At 43.7% G+C, this 17,516-nt stretch overlaps 1 protein-coding gene across 2 annotated transcripts in view; it reads left to right on the plus strand.

Annotated features, from left to right (window-relative positions):
• Positions 1-17,516, plus strand: part of UST (uronyl 2-sulfotransferase) — a 297,889-nt gene that overhangs the window by 229,694 nt on the left and 50,679 nt on the right. For both annotated transcript variants that reach the window (XR_013830904.1, XM_079939954.1), the window contains exons 6-7: positions 4,562-4,659; positions 6,496-6,653. Coding sequence is in view for 1 of the 2 variants with exons in the window: in XM_079939954.1 (XP_079796080.1) it covers positions 4,562-4,659; positions 6,496-6,653 (256 nt within the window). In the remaining variant the exon portion in view is untranslated. The remainder of the gene's footprint in view (positions 1-4,561; positions 4,660-6,495; positions 6,654-17,516) is intronic.

Raw genomic sequence — 17,516 nt, forward strand, 5'->3', positions numbered from 1 at the left:
ACCTAGACAGGTGGGAGGGAGGGAGACGCAAGAAGGAAGAGATATGGGAACATATGTATATGTATACCTGATTTTCTTTGTTATAAAGCAGAAACTAACACACCATTGTAAAGCAGTTATACTCAAATAGAGATGTTAAAATAAATAAATAAATAAAAATAAATAAATAAAATGCAGATTTCTAGCCTTGTCCCCAGAAAAGCCTGTTAAATCAAGCTCTCCGTTAAATCAAGGTGGGGTCCGGGAATTAGCATTTCTTAACAGGTGCCCGACTTGATCCTTATTGCCACTGCACTGTCACTAAGAGTCTTCAAAACTTTTGAACAGAGGGGTGAAGTGGATGAATTTGCATTTCAGCTAAGTTACTGCAGCAACTTTGTGTAGAATGTGTTCAGGGAGAAGAGATGAAAGGAAGAGATACTAACCAGCTGCGAAGGAGCTGAGCAGGGCCTGAGGTGTGGAATGGATGCCAGAAGGCAGGTTAGAAAACCATTTAGGGGTCAGGTTGCAGGGTCGGGCCACTGAGTGACGTGAACAGTGACGGTGAGAGAGGACTCGGGAGTGACCCCCAGGGATCTGGCTGTAGTGACTGGGGTTTCCTTTGGGCACTGAGGGCCCTTTGGCATTTGACAGGTGCGTGTTATTCATCACAGTCTATCCAGTGAAAATGTTACGGGAGAAAATCAATTGAACGTGATTTTGCTGTCCGATCAAAGTGGAAGAAGGTGAAGCCACTAAGAAAACCTAGAGGGTGTAAGTGTATGCTTTTAAAAATAGCACAGTTTAGAATAAATTTCAACCAAAATTGGCCTTTTTTTTTTTTTTGTAGTTTTGGCAATTAAAAGGACTCAGTTATCTGGAATGTTCGCTCCTAGAGAATATCTCATTTCCCAAATAAATTGAGAATGTGGGGAGAGTGGGGTCTTTTGTTGAAACCCAGTCTTACAAGAGGGCTAGTCGTGGACACTTTGTGGGGTGCCATGGCAGCTGCCAAGATCCAAGGACCAGATAAGCAAATCGTGGATCAAGCACTGGCAAGCAGTCTGGCAAGCGGGCCCGCTTGGCTAAATCATCACCGTCGTGAAGACCTTAGAGCAAGTCTTAAAATAAATATTAAGGTTTTCGTTTAAAACAACCTTATCCTAGAAACACTGCATGGGAAGAAAAAATGAAATTGCATAATCATTTTAAACTATATATGGACAAAGAGAACTTCAGTATAAAAAGGGGATTGTAAGACAACACAAGATGGCGAAGCCTAACGCCAAAAGTAAAACCATTAATTCTGGGGGGAAACCGTATGGCCCTGGGGGGGACTGGAGCAGAGCACTGGAGGAACAGCTGTGTTGACACTTGTCACATTTGGTTGCCCAAAACACTGAAAGGTCATTCACTGAAGTTCTGGGTTCCGGTAAGAGTGGACTATGTGAGTGGCCAGGAGCAGCTTCCCGAAGCCCCGCGTCCTTGAGCTGCCGGGAAGCAGATGAGTGTTCACTGTGGCCAAGCCGTAGGCAGCTGAGTGCGTGGGTCTTCACAGCTCGTTTCCTGCTTCCGCTTGGTCTTACATCTGAGTCATCTTGTATTTATGTCCTCCTATAGCATTTCCATAAGATGCTTGTGGCCAACACCATCCATCAACCTAATGGGCTCAAATGGAACCCTTTGAAATCTCCTGCGACATGCCTTGCTCTAAGAAAGGAAGAATTGTTACCAGTAATTCTTGAACTAGGAATTTATGTCTTCCCATAAATTGACCTTGAGAGGTTATTTGTGGATTCCAATAGAGAAACGTCTTTCCTAGGTCCCTGCAGTCGTCAGCCCTCCCCTTCCCCACCAACCGATGCCCTCTGCCCCCTCCTGCGAGCCCCAGGCCAGGATCTCTGGGAACAGAATCAGGGGTGTGTGTCTTGGCTTGTTCCTTCTGCCATTTGCTCATTCAGTCGCTGAGTATTTATTGCACCTCTGCTTTTTCCAGGAAGGGTGCTAAGCGCTGGAGATGCAGTGAGCAGGCATCTGGGCTCTCCTGGAGTCACCACCTAAACAAACAATTACACAAGTTCTTCTTAAAAGGCCGCTGTAAAGTGAACTCAGAGAAGCGCAGGCGCTGTGAGAGTCTCTGCAGGAGGCTTGGGTGGGCTCAGTTGCCCCGCCCCTCGTGTTAATGCAGGTCTCTGGGGGGCTGACTGTGTGTGGGGCAGATCTCTGGACACCCCCTAAATCACCACCATTTTACTCAGCCATTTGCTGTGAAATCTCGACCTCAGAGGACAGACCCTCCTGACCACGCTGGCCGTGCCCGGAGTCTCCTGTGCTCTGCTTCCCACCCAGCTCCTAGCTCCCTCCCTCTGACCCCAGCCCAGTTCCTGGGTCACTCTGACCTAAGGCTCAGGTCTCTGGGGGAAGCCAACTGCCAGAGGATACCTGGAGGGTGAGGGAGGAAGGGAGGTCAGAGCATCCTCATGGCAAAGCCTGGTCACCCTCTATACAAGTTTTAGTTTGTTTTACAATGTGTAGATCTCCTTAAACTTTTCTGATGATAAAACTAAAATATATATATTATAATTAAAGCTAACATTTCAAAAACAAATAAAGTTCAGTGTATTCCCATCTTCCATTACATCTACCACCATAAATGACTTATTTTAACAGTTTGGTGTTTATCCTTACAGTTTTTTTTTTTTTTTTTTTTTTTTTTTTTTGCGGTACGCGGGCCTCTCACTGTTACGGCCTCTCCTGTTGCGGAGCACAGGCTCCGGACGCGCAGGCTCGGCGGCCATGGCTCACGGGCCCAGCTGCTCCGCGGCATGTGGGATCCTCCCGGACCAGGGCACGAACCCGCGTCCCCTGCATCGGCAGGCGGACTCTCAACCACTGCGCCACCAGGGAAGCCCCTTCCAGATATTTCTGTCCTTATGTAAACACATTTTATTTTTATGTTGTCCTACATGTTCATATTGTCCTATAATTGACTTTATTTCATCTGAAAACTCATCACAGACACTTTTCAGGACAGTGCGTGTAGCTCCTCCTTACCCTTGCTGGGTGCCCAGTGTTTCGTCATAGGAACGTGCCATAACTGCTCTGTGAATCAATCCCCCATTAACGACCTGTACGTTCTGCCGTATTTTGTTGTAATAAATCTTATAGCAATGAATAGTCTTATACATACATCCCTCTGTGTCAGTTTCTTCTTAGAAAGGTATTTGGGGTCTAACATCATGCGTTTGTAATGGGTTTTCATATGCAGTGAGGTGCTCTTATTGCCTTCACTTCATGCATGGCTGGATGGGCTGACGTACACCATTCCACGTGCTTCTCGTATACTCCTCTCTGCGAACTGTGCACCTGTGCGTCCCACACAAGGCTCAGGTGCGCAGCTGGAGTGTGTCTGTTCCTGAATCTCTTTATTCCGGTTGAATTTGTTACTGTAATTGTGTAATTTATTTAAGTGGTATATAAACCAAAGAAGCATGAGAGGGAAAAGAAAATGTTGTTGAAAAAAATAGATATTTAAGTTATATTTTCCAACTCCCAACTTGAACTAAAAAAAACCTTTTAATAACTAACCATTTACCCTAATTGTATTAGATTCAGTGGCTTCAACTGACTCATAAACTTCATTGACCATAGGACCATGTTTGCTGAGTTATATCCACTCTTAATTTGCCTTGCCAGTATTGTGTCTGAAGAAACATCCCATAGCTGTTTGGTTTGTTTGTAAATTGGGTTATCTTTTCTCCTTAGAAATACCTAAGAACCAGACATGTCTTATCTAGGGTATCCAGTGTAATCTGCCTTGATGAAAGAGGATTTTTAGCCCTTCTTTTCATGTCATTGTAAGCTCTAGTAGTGCTGACAAAGACACTGCACTCAACCTCATAGAAGAGAAACTTTCTATGCAGAAATTCCAGATTTTCTATTTGAAAATCACAACTGTTGCTTTTGAAAATGAGAGAATGTCTATATACAAACATCCGGCCACTTCCTAACCTAATATAACATTAGAAATGGTTTTACAGCCCCTCCAAAATTTACAGACCCTCTATGTGACTATTGTAGGTACTTAATAAGTATTTGTTGGACGTGTGGATACACAGGGAAACACATTTCTACGGGACTGGCTGTACAGGGATCTCTGATTAAGTCTGAATGAATTAAGTCATACTGAATTCATTCAACAAATATTTGTTAAGTGTCCACTGTATACTTCCCAGTTTCTCATAACTGCTGGGGCCACAGCTAGCCACAGTCAGTCGAACTGCTCCAAGATGCTTGTCATCTAGCTAGAGACTTCAGGCCACTGGGAAATGCAGAAATTCATTTAACGCAACAGACCAAGCACTCTGTGAAATGCTCTGACCATGTGTGTACCTGGCCAGTGAAGCAGGCTAGTGCAAGGCAAAAAAGGGATTTCATTTCTTCTCATGAAATCCATGAGTTCTGTACATCTTCTCAAGGCCTTCCCGTATCATTAAAGTATCAATTTTACTTACACTGTGTGACATTAGACAAAGCCCTGCAGAGACCGCCAGACATCTCACTGCTGTGTTTTCTCTTCTAGGACATCAACGAGTGTATCCTTGAAAACTATCCTGAGTGTTCCAACCCCAGGTTGTTTTACATCATTCCGTACTTTTGTGGACAGCATCCCAGATGCAGGTAAGGACCGAAACAGGCTCATGACATGCTCACTTGGACAACAATGACGGGAAACCCACCAACTGGCACTGCGTGGGCGTCTTCTGCGTCCCCAGTCTCTCTAACTTCTGGAATTCAGTTACTATTTACTGTTAATCTTTCAAGATGGCATTTGAGATTCTGAATGTCCTGTAAATAAAGAAATGAACAAATCAAGGTCTGGCAGAGGCCTTGGGAACCACCCGTAAAGCTGTGTAACTGAAATGCCAGCCAAACTCTTCTTCACCTTTGACGTACACCTGTCACTCCCCAGCCCATGAGATAGTGAAGCCCAGGGGGTGCACCCAACCTGCTCCTCTAGTGTCTGTGCTGCACCCACAGCTGTCCTTGCCAGTGTGGTGTGTCTGATTGGGTCTGAAACACTAGATGCTCGCACCCAAAATTCCAGAGTGTCTCTCTCCTGAGGCATGCTTAGTAGAAAGAGAAGAAATTACTTTCTAGTGATCCCTCCTCAACCTTACTTGGTTGCAAGACCTTCTTTAGAAAGTGACTTATTCAGATAGTAAGGGCCCTCAGTGTGGTCCACCCACCTCCTGCATCTGCATCCCTGGGGTACTTGTTAGGAACCCTCACCTGATCACAGTCTCTGAGGTGAGGCCCAGGCATCTGTGACCACCTCCCAGGTGATTCTGGTCTAGCTACACTTGAAATTCGTTGTACTAGACAAATGTGTGGCCTCCAGGAGAAATGGTGGTAACGATGAATATTATCTTTGCTCGGTGGAAAATAAACCCTGCTGCCAGAAGCGGCACTTTTCCCGAAAGGAGACATTGATTAGAAGGTCGTTGTGTTCCTTAAGAGACTGGGGGTTGGGGGGGACACGGCTGTTTCCAAGTTGCAGCTCACTCGTACTTTTTGCTTACACTGTGACTGCTGCTTCGTTATTATGTGTGTTGTTATTATTGACGTTTTGCCGAGTTAACCAATTGGTTTACGGTCAGAATTCTGGGGCCAGAAGTGTCAGTTTTCTGCTTCATTATAAACTCCTGAGCTCAGGAGGCCTCCCTCACCCACCCTGGCCCCTGTAGTAAATGCCTTCTGCTTCACGGTCAGGGCTTCAGACCCTGGGAAGGTTTGGGGCCAGTTGACTCGCTTTCTGTCAAAATGAGGATATTTATTCCAAGAAACAAGATTCTAACTCCTTAAAGTACTTTTAAAATTATATATTTCCCAATCTTGGGGCGAGGACTTCTGATGCCTTATCTCGTGATGATTTTCAAAATGCTTTCAAAATGTCACCTTGTTCCACCTTGATGACAACTATTTGAGCTAAGTAAGGATTATTAAAAATTTTCAAAAAAGAATCCTGGCTTGCCCAAATTCCCCCAGACAGTCAACGCCAGCCAGGCGTTACATTCATATCAGTGTTGTTGGCTCACAGATCTGCCTTACAAATAAGATGAGGCTGTTTTCCTTCTGTAATTGAAGGGAAAAAAAAAAAGTTTGTTTTTAAATTCCTCAAAAGAATAAGATGATTAGTGGTCATGACCTGACACCTATTTTGATTTCTACAGAAATCAAAATCAGTAAGTTTCATATTTCAAAACTTCTAACTTTATGGGTTCGGTTTGGTCCTCCTATTAAAAGGCCATTCTAATCAGCGTTTATTGAGACCTAGCTGCCTGGGCCCATTTTCTCTTAACAGACGTTTAGGTGGGGCTCGCTGGGCCCTGGAGAAAGTGGGATTTGGACGTATGTGACTGGGGATGGGTGGGAGAAGGGAGAAGCTTCCAGCACGTTGTTGCTGCAATGCGAAGACCAATCTTTGATTTCAAAATCATTTTTATATCCATAAAGGGAGCCTGGTGAGTGGGCCCTTGAAAGAGCAAAGCTGAACGTGAATGAAAACTTCCTGCTTGTGGGGATTCTGGAAGAGTTGGAAGATGTGCTGCTTCTACTGGAAAGATTTTTACCTCATTACTTCAAGGGTGTGCTCAGTATCTACAAAGACCCAGGTAACTCTGTCTGTAAGCAAGTGCTTCTCTGTTTTGAGGCTTACTCACCTTGAAAAGGACTCGGGAAAGAAAGGCGTGAAATCATCTCTTCTGTTAGTGAAGGGGAGTTCCCCTGGCTTCAAAGCAAGGTTAGAACCACGAGATTTAGATACCGAAACCTTGAGCTTCAGGGCCAAACATAAACTCGCCATGTTTTAAAGGCCAGATGCTTCCATGTCTCCCTCTGGAAAGTGAGATGGGCAGCATTCCCGTGGGCCGTGTCCTGGTGCTGGGGTGAACCAGTGAACAGGCAGGTGTGTGTTGGAGCCCTGGGGGAGTGTGATGAGGTAACTCTGGCCCTACTTCCATTTGACAAAAGCAAATCCTGGCGCATAGAGTCCATAAAGCAGCACATTGAGAATGCAATTATGATTTTGCTCTAATAGATGGAGTGGTGTCCAAACAAGAAGGAGAATGCAGCAAAGCGATTATAAGGGTTGCCCGTAGTGTCACTGTAAAATCATTACTTTCAGAAGTCCATCATTTGTTTTTCTCAACTTTGTTTCTTTCCTGTTCTTCATCTACTGCTGCCTCAACAATACCTCTTCACTAATCCGTTTATGGTTTTGTTTTGTTGTCGGGAAATGGAAGGTGTTATTCTGCTTTGTAGAAATGAGGCACAGAGGAAGGGCTTCCCCAACGAAGCCTCTGCCTCACATGCCACGCAGCCAGGCAGGGACCTCGTACCACACCTGCATCACTGACAGGTGCTGATGCCCCGGTGAACTGGTTCTGCCTACAGGAGCCCTGACTTCGGTTCCATCGGGTGGCCCTACCACGACCAGGGACTCGCTGGGGGAAGGTGATTTTGCCTTGGTCTCCCAACACTCTTATTCAGAGGCAAACTCACATGTACTTACATGACCATAGACCTCGAGGTGTGTCTCCGCAGCAAGAAGTGTGGTTGGAATAGCTAGAAGCATAACGAACTCTAAATTGTCATTTTTTGAAATAGGGCCTTCCTTTGCTCTTTCAACTCTGGGCAATTTAAAGAGTTCTCCTGGGACCAGTTTTTAGCTCTGTAGGACAAAGTAAACTCTGGTCTTTGTGCAAGGAGGAGTCTCACCCTAAATCAGGCTCCTTTGAAGAAAAGGTTTATGTTGTTCATTGTTATTTCCCTTCTTCTGCTTTATCTTGTTGTATAGTGTGTGGGGGTGTGGGGGTGTGAGATGTACAGTATGAGATAAAGGCTGACTGGGTCTTGGAGACACATAGCTGTCAGATAAGAAGAACACACTCTTATCCCAGCACTTGGGAAGAGTATCGGTGAGGCCACACCACGCACTTCATCCATCCTGGGATCTGGGATTGACAGGATTCACAGGATGTCACAGCCCAGCACACCAAGGGTCAACATCAGAAGTGTAGGTCTGATAACTTAGAAGAGGACATTTTAATCTTTGTTCTTCTTAAATACAAATAAACCACAAACAAAAATCTTAGCCCCAAGGGCTCACTTACCTACTGTTGTCAGGATGTATCATCTTCACTTCCCAGCTGTTTTCCTCATTTAAATACCTGACTTCTCGGGAATTGTAGGCCTTCGTCCCGTGATCTAGAAGCCCATTCATTAAAGTAGAACATATTTTTGAAGATTGAGTGACTGTTAGCTCTTTTGTCTTTAGCTGTGATCTTTCCACCTATAAAGATTTTTCTCCCCTTTGAGTTCGGCATAGCAATATATGAAATACTTCCGAGGCTGCTGCCCCAGGGAGAACGCAGGCCAGCCAACACATTACCAGTTCACACAGTCCAGCTATACTAGTGGTTAAAACAGCGAGACGCGTCTACACTGCCTGGGCTCCCACCCTCCGGGGGCACTTCCACACACACACGCACACACACCCCCTCACCGCCCCCTCCCCCACCACCGCAAGGGGGTCTTCAGGACTCTGGCCCAGGACTCAACAACTGTTCTAATTTAGTTCCTGAGTGGAACTGGTGTTAAATATTTTGCATATCACTCCAGTGTAATGGTCTCCGCTGCCACACGGCACGTAGACAACAAAGTGAACATTTGAGTGATTCTGCAGTAACTTCCCCTGTGTTCTGTGGTCTCTCGGGCACCTCCTGTGAGATTTCTCTATGGTAACCTTGAAGGCAAGTAGCTCCACAGTGGCTCTGTCCCAAAGAGTTTCCTCATCCCCTGAAGCAGGGGACAGGAGATGAGCATCCTCGCCTGGCCAGCTTTCTGGTATATTTTAGCCTCTGCAAAGACTAAGCCCCTGTATTGTTTCCTCATGGCCACAAATCAGTGAGCTGGTATCGAATAGGTTAAAGGAAGAGAAGCAGCAGGTCCCTTCATCGTTCACACCAGAGCCTCATCACCCGTGCATTTTCAATCTACACTCACAGATAATGGCCCACTAAAATCCTTGCTGTTGCCCTTTATACAAGAATTTTATAACTGAGTAGACTAGAGGACAGAGGGAAGAAAGACTAAAATCTGAGACCTTTAAATATTTGTAGATTAAACGGACCATGGAGCTGGATTAAGAGGCAAACATTCCACTGGCCATTTTTCTTTGGTGCTCATCCTGTTATTTTAAAAATGCAGGTGTGTGCGGATTTCAGTCATCCCCTTCCAGCAAGACGAAAAGTATTTAGACCAGTCTCACTGCTGAAGAAAAAACACTAATAACCATAACCGGGGAGCTGGTAAAAATAACGTCCGCTAGTCAAATGGGTTGTCACTTATTCTAGATTGGAAAGATAGTCATTAATTCTTTCCAATCAGTACTGTGGGTTCCAATAACCCACTATTTAGAGAAGTTAATAACTTCGCTAAATAATAGGTCAACTGTTTGTGCTCCCTCACCCCATTCATTGCCTGTAAGAAGGTATATGCTGGTGAGTAAACTTGTCTCCTACCAAAAATATTTGAGAAACTTAGTCTTCATAAATTTTTTGAAATTTAGTCATTTTATATTAATGTTTGCATTCTGTGGAGACCCAGGTAGTGTATCTCAGAAGAAGTTGAAGATAGTAAGTACTCGAGATGAAATAAGAATGAAAGTTGTAGCCTGGTGGATAACCAGGAGAACACACTCTGGTGTTTCCCGCCAGCCCAAGGGCAGTTGCTAATGTTGAGGCCAGTACCTTGGAGTGAGGGCTCAGTAAACTCCGCCCAACCTGGGTATGAGTTTGAATTGGGGGAACCAAGGCCGAAACAGATTTACTGGGTAAGAGCGACCTCACTTCTTTAACTTATGCGGTCTCATTTTTTATTGATTAATCTCGATTACATTTGCTCATTACTTAACTTTCAAAAACGAGAAGCTTGGAGCCGGCCCAAAGAATTGGAGAGACAGCTCCATGGTCATCCACCGAAATGTGAACCAAAGGGCTACAACTTAAGAGTTTCTGAGCCACAAGCGTTAACGTGTTCATGAATGCTTTTCCCCCTTAGCTCTTAAAAAGGGACACGCTTTCTTAGTCATAGTTTCTTTAGGAGCTAAAATCACCGTGGTGTTAAAGACCACAATAAATAAGAAAATTAATTAAAGACAGAGAATAAGTGAATATCTGTGATAGGAAAAGTCCTTATATCAGCGTCTCCCATATCCGCCCCTGACTTGGTGAGTAACCCAGCTGTTCCAGTTCAGCAGTGCCACTTAGCATCCAGATATGGAACAATAGGACCTGATATTTTAACCCTCCTACGTGAGGACTATGTGAGGACTTGAAAGCTAATCCTTTTCCCTTGCATTTTAAGTACTTTCCAATCCTTTTCCCTTGTATTCTAAATACTTTCCGTGACTAGCATTACATTAGTATTCATTTTCAACTTGTTTCCGTTACAAATGTAAACACTGGAACCTCAGTAGAGAATTTACAAGACTTTTGTGGGCTGTCTTGAGAATCTGGCCACCAACTATACTACAAAGGAAAAATGTCTAATTCCAAACAAAATGACTTCCGTGCTAACTTTGAGGATTTAAGTTCATTCATAAATTGGGTGCTTTGTTTTTTTTAAAAAAAAAAATGCTTATACTTAAATATTTTTTATTAACAACAATGATAAATAAAGTACAAATTTAAATATCTTTTTCCTAGGCATGAATGATAATTAGACTCCTATTAAGGGTATAGCAGTGTACTCTTGGAGTTCATTTGCATTGCAGTATTCAAATCTGAGGATATTTACATAGAAAATTAAAATTGTCCTATTATTCATAAAGAAAAGTTATTATTATTATTTTTTATGCGGTTCGCGGGCCTCTCACTGCTCCGGACGCGCAGGCTCAGTGGCCATGGCTCACGGGCCCAGCCGCTCCACGGCATGTGGGATCTTCCCGGACCGGGGCACGAACCCGTGTCCCCTGCATCAGCAGGCGGACTCTCAACCACCAGGGAAGCCACATGGGAAGCCCAAGAAAATTTGCCACCAGGGAAGCCCAAGAAAAGTTATTTTTTAAGGAAAGAACACTGAGTTGGGAGTTTGAAGAGACTCCTTGTCCTCTTTCTGCCGTGGTTCTGCCCAGAGGACCCGAGCAAATGTAGCTTTGGGTGGTTGATCGCTAAGGTCTATATTATTATGATACTAAAGTATCACATAGAAGGTTTTAAGGCTCTTTCTACCTTCTGTTGGTTAGCACAATTACACGGTGCTTCCCCCCGCCCCCCGCCCCGCAAAAACCACAGGCAGTCCCCATTGCCTTCGTAATTCCCAGGTTTAGCTATGGAGACTATCGCCACCTAGAGGACATGACGAATCCTCGCTGCAGGGTCATTCCTTCAGAATCCGTTCTTCCCTAAGCCGGGGATCCCAACACACTCTCTGGTCACACTGTCCACCCTTCTCTCTCCATACCATATGTATTTCTGTCCAGAAGACAGAATATCATAATTATTAGGGCACAGGCTCTGGAGTAGGCAGCCCGGGCATTAAAGCCCGTTCTCCACTTAACTGGATAACCAGAGGTAAGGTGTAACCCCTGTACCCCATAGCTTCCCCATCTGACAGCACATAAACAGTACTGTCTACTTCACAGTGTTGTTGTGAGAGATGAACCTGATCGAATCCATGTAAAGCCCTTAGCCCAGAGCTTAACATATGATTAAGTGTTCAATAATTAGCTATTAACCTGCCAACCACATTACAGGAGAGAGACAGGGCCATTATCTGGGAGGAACTAGGGCTTCAGCTCTCTCTGTAACTTCTACATGAAAGAAGGAAAGAGAGGAGGGGGGGGGGAAGAAGAAAAAACTGGTCACCCTTCACTTATTTCATCAGTGACAGCTGACCTGACTGTGAAATCGCATGCCTTTAGGAAATAGTACTTCTGACTTAGAAGGAGAGGAACAATTATATTCTGGCCAATACTTTATTCCTGAAACAAGCACAGGGAATAAGTTTAATGGAAATATTACTACAGTGACATGCTCAGGACTGAAAAACACACACCATGCAAGTCACTGACGGTTTTTTAAAAATCATCTATTTGTATGCCTGAACTCTTAGCAGAAATATCAGGGCGCTAAAATTTCAACCTTAAATGAAATCCACTGTTGAGATGTGACCAGGACCAGTTACCATTAACTCGAGTTGAATGTTGAATCTTTCAGCCTGTTATGCATCACGTTATTTAGTAGATATAGGATGGGTGTTCAGTGATTTAATGGCGTTTTTATTTTAACTATGACCCTAAGATTCAGTTCTTGAAAAACCTTTATTTTCCATATGCAGAATTGCATACTTCAGAGCGCTGTTAATGAATTAAACTTTGTCCAGCAGGTGGCAGTGTCTCTCCATTTTCTCAAGGAAGTGCTTGTGGTTTCCTAACAGTTTGCATCTGCTGACAGGCGTTTACAGAATGCTTGAACACAGATGTACAATTATGCCCAATATGGGGCCTGAAAATGGGATCGTATCAAAAGGATTCCAAGTACAATTGATTGCAGTAGTCCAAAGCACATTATCTGAGAGCCAGTGGGGTCGGGAATTGGGGGATAGTTTACAAATAAGCTTGCGTGGGTTAAAAATATATGTACCGTCTGCTCTGGTTTTATAAAAATCATCCATCATTCTACAACGATTGGATTAAACATGCTATTTCTCATTTTTTATTTCCATCTTCTTATTACTTTTGTGCTACAACAAAACCCAAAAACATTCTGGAACTTCACGGGTATACAACTGATGGTTGGGAGAAATTCAGACTATTTACAGGCACCAATGAAGTTATTTAAAAACCTCAATTACCGGGCTTCCCTGGTGGTGCAGTGGTTGAGAGTCCGCCTGCCGATGCAGGGGACACGGGTTCGTGCCCTGGTCCGGGAGGATCCCACATTGCTGTGGAGCGGCTGGGCCCATGAGCTGTGGCCACTGGGCCTGCGCGTCCAGGGCCTGTGCTCCACGGTGGGAGGGGCCACAGCAGTGAGAGGCCTGCATACCGCAAAAAAAAAAAAAAAAAAAAAACAATTATCATTTATAAAAACTAGGATACCAATCTGTTATTGGTTCATGTACCATCAATATTCTCCATAATGATTTGTTTATCACCAGTCATGTCCTAGGCTCAGATTCTAGTCAGGTTGCTACTGCATTACGTGTGTGTGTGTGTGTGTGTGTGTGTACACCCATTCATGTTCAAACAACTAAACTCCTTATTACACAGCAATGGCATCTTAGTGAATAGTCTTGTATGCGAACACCAGCAACAGTTCCTAAATAATAATAATTTGCATAGCAATTTACCATTTATAAAGCACTTCCATAAGATGACCTCATTTGATTCTTACAGGAATCCTCTGAAGCTGAGGAGGGCAATGAGTCTTTGTCTCATTTTCTAAATAAGAAAGCTGAGAGTCAAAGAGTAGAATAACTTTGCCCACAGTTATCAAGTCCTAAGTGACCACAGACATTCAAGCTTCTGTCCCCAGAACCACCACAAACTCTATGAATCTATGACCCTCCGAACATCCTTCATATTTAATCACTAATACAGAGCATTAAGTGGGTACTAAGCACTCTTATGTATTGCAGTTGAAGGTAAATGCTTGAAAATAAAATCTACAGATTATCTCTATTCAACACATGGTCTGATTTTATAGTAATAACGTTCCAAAAATATTTCTCTTCTTTGAAGACTAATATCTAAATAGCAGGTATAATCTGAAAATACTAGAAAAATTCAACAAGCACTTTCAGCAAGTGTTTCCATGTCTGCAATACACTCCAGTCCTGGGCAACAGCCGTATAAAGATAAAGAAAACCATATCTGGCATGAATGCCGTCGCAAACTGGATGGGCATTTCCTACTGGAGATATTTGGGCCAGGCCTTGAAGGGTGCATCGCTCTTCACCAGGTTGACGTAGAAGGAGGCAAGTTAGGCAGAAAAAAATAACACGAGTGCAGACCTGGAGGTGTGAAGACACAGAAGTCCCAAGTCCCATACCTGGGAGGCATGAGGGGCGTCCAGCCCACCTCGGCCCTTGCCTACTGACCTTGCCTTTTTGAGCTGAGCCCCCAATTCTTCGCAGCTCAGTCACCCTACTGCTAAGCCAGTCCACAGCCTGTTCTCTTATAAATGTTCTCTTATAAAAGTATCCGCAGCCTTAGATCTCTATGTGGTACAACCTGGAACTGAGTCACTCATACCAATCCCAGAACCAGTGGCCAAGCCACAGTTGCCAGAGGGCCATGTGTCACTCCCCCAACCCCGCTTTCCCTGCCCTCTGCAAGCCTGACCACCACCCAAGGATCCCTCACTTCCTGACAGTGTGTCAGGATACTGCCAGGTTCCCAGGTCCCTAGAGCTGGGATTCTTCCTCCTTGCTTTCTTTCTGTTTTTCTGCACCCAAGACCCAGCCACTCTCCAGGCCTGGCGTAACCATTGGCTCCAGTCGGTCCTGCACTGTTCCACTGGGGAGCCCACCACACCTCTCCAGATACCACCTACTGCCCTGCCTGACCCCCAGATTCCCCTCTCTGCCCACCAGCGTGGACTCCCCTTCTGTTCCCAGGCACTCGCTGACTCCGGTGAGCTCGCTGTATCCCCTGATGCTGCCTCTGGTCTTCCTGGCCTCCCTCACTAGGAGCCCTTGGAATCATCTTTCCAGAAGTTTCCCCCAGTCTCCACCTCCCATTCATGCACCCTGGGAAATGGATCTCTTCTAGGTCCCAACCTCATCCTCTGGAGAACCCCAGATGCTCCCCACAGTGTGGCCAAGCATGGGCTATGCAGTTTTCTTTCTTATGATTCATTTCCCCAGACAGAAAGGTGGCTAATAATATCTGGGTGTGTGGTGGAGGTACCAGCATTCTTCTGTGTTTATAGGTGAATTTCTTCTACTTGGGAATTTATTCACTTCTACTTTGAGCAGTTTTTAGTTGAACTTGACAGTAATATGCTTTGCATTGAGTAAGAATGTTACTAAGTGTGGAATTAGTCACCACAAATTTCAATTTTTGGACTTTCCTGGTAACTCAGCAAAGCTGAAATGCTCCTAGAACCGGGGCAAAGATTAGAGACCCGACCCCAGAGGGTGATAGTTGATCTTTTTATAAAAGACCCAGTGAGCTTCCTGCTCTTTCACGCCCAAACTTCCAAGGTCTGTACCCGCCCCAGGGCCTAATGTGGTGATGTGGAAAGGGCCTCAGACAGAGAATTTCAGAACTGTCTTTGTGCCCTTGACTCACGGTCTTGCCTTGCTGACATTCTTTGCTTATAAAATGTACCCCCAGCTGGGGCGAAGTACAATCCTTACCCATTTCGCATGACTCAACATTTTACAATGGAAACTTCTATTTTTGTTCAACTAAATCTTGTTCAAATAAAAATATCATTTCCTGGGCTGTATTTTTTTAATATCTCATACATTTTTATCAACATATAATGTCCTAGCTTTTCACGTCTTGCAAATGGTGTTGGACTGTGAAAGAACACAGTGAAAAACTGCAAATATACCTGTGTACAGAACATTGCTGTTTTTAGTGGTTTCTTGTGAGCTATATTAAGCATATTCATTTCACTGTCCACAAACCCATAGAGAAATCCAACCTAATTCCCCACTGATGAGAGTAGGGAAGTTTTACTTGTTGAGTGGGAGGTTCAGATACTCTGACTGGAGAGTCTCACCTCTCCAGTTTTTACAGTATGCTTCTAAGTACTTCTGTTGCCTTGTCATAGCCAGACACTACTGGGGCTACTTTTCAAAGCACGTTTTCCTAGAATTTTACCTTCCTGTTTTTTAACTATACTTTATATATTAAAGTAGTGCATGTATATAATTAAAAATCAAATAGTACTAAAAGACATGTAATGAAAAACAGTCATTTCCTATTTCAACCCTCTCCATTGCAAAGTCTGGTTCTGCAGAGGCAAACACTTTCAGCACAGTTAGCTGGTTCTTCTGATAATCATCACACTAATTATAACTAGTATGCACAGGCTTGTTTTATTTTTATTGTCTTGATGTATTTATTTGAGATGTTATTTAGTTCTCTTATTCCACCACCCTTACCTCTACTTCCTCTCCTCCACCATCTTTATAGTATAGCTCTATCCATGTTTTACCTGCGTAGTCCCTGTTTACGTTACTGTGACTGCATATGTTTGTTCGATGCTGATCCAAGTAGTACACCATCATCTTGTTTCATTTCTTGCATAACTTATTGTTTTTCTAGAATTGATTATTGCCTTGGGTTTTTTATCCGCTTAGATTTATTTATACCTATCAGAATTTTCATATGTGCCATTAGATCTGTTGTATCAATCTTACTTTTGATTTTTTTTCCATATTTTTATCAGATAAGTATACCTGCTCCCCCATCCCAGGACCACTACCCTCCTTCCCATCCAGAGCTCTAACTTCCTGCTTCCATCTGGGCTGATTACTCAGAAGCTCCCTTCGCAGCTGTCCTGCAACTTCCCTTTACCATTTTACTGAATGTATTGTATCCCTGATCTCCTGAATCCCTCAAATTCTATTTCTTGATTTCATAACTCATTTTATGCCAAGATAGGCCCAAATTGCTTCCTGATAAAAGGTGCGTGGGAGGTAGTAAATTCTTTGAGTCCCTGCGCGTCTGAAAAGCTCAGTGTTCTACCATCTCACCTGATTGCCGGTTTGGCTGGGTATGGATTTCTTCATACCTGCACTTCATCTCCCACATCTTTTTCTCTGACTTTTTCATTCTCTCTCTCTCTCTCCTGGAGTGTTCCGTTTATTCCTTTTATGAAAGTTTGCAACGCCTCAGGGTACTGAGTATTCAGTAGATACATTTAAGCTTACAACTCGTGTTTTCCATTTCTGGGAATTTTTCTTGTTTTACTTCTTTCACGATTTTATCCGCACCATTTTCTCTGATTCATTTCTGGAATGCTGTTGGTCAGGTATTTGAATCCCTAGGTGCGTCCTCTCTATGTGCTTTGTATTTTTTTCCTCTCTTACTTTCCATTTGTTCAACTTTTTCTCTCTGGAAGAGTTCCTCCATGTGTATTCCAGTCATTCTGTTGAATTTTCTCTTTTCCAAGAGCTCTTTTCTAATCTTTTTTGTCTTTTTGCAGAATATCTTCCTCTTGCTTGTTGGGTACAATGCCCCCTTAAATCTCTGAAAAGTACAGAGATTTTTGAAAAGTGTTTTCATCTATTTCTTACATCATCTCTCCTTGCTCCAGGATCCTTTTCACTGTTTGATTGATTTGGGCATCTCTTTTTCAGTCTGAAGTCTTTCCTCTGATAATCTTTGTCAGAACTCATATTTGAGGGTGAGACACTAAAGAGCTCATTGAAAGTGCTGTGCAGTAGGGGAGGTTTATCAACTAATGGACCCACTTGGGATGATCAGGCAGCGATAGAAGTTTTGCTGGGAAAAC

The sequence above is a fragment of the Stenella coeruleoalba genome (genome assembly GCF_951394435.1).
Source record: "Stenella coeruleoalba genome assembly, chromosome: 12".
Taxonomy (NCBI): Eukaryota; Metazoa; Chordata; class Mammalia; order Artiodactyla; family Delphinidae; genus Stenella; species Stenella coeruleoalba.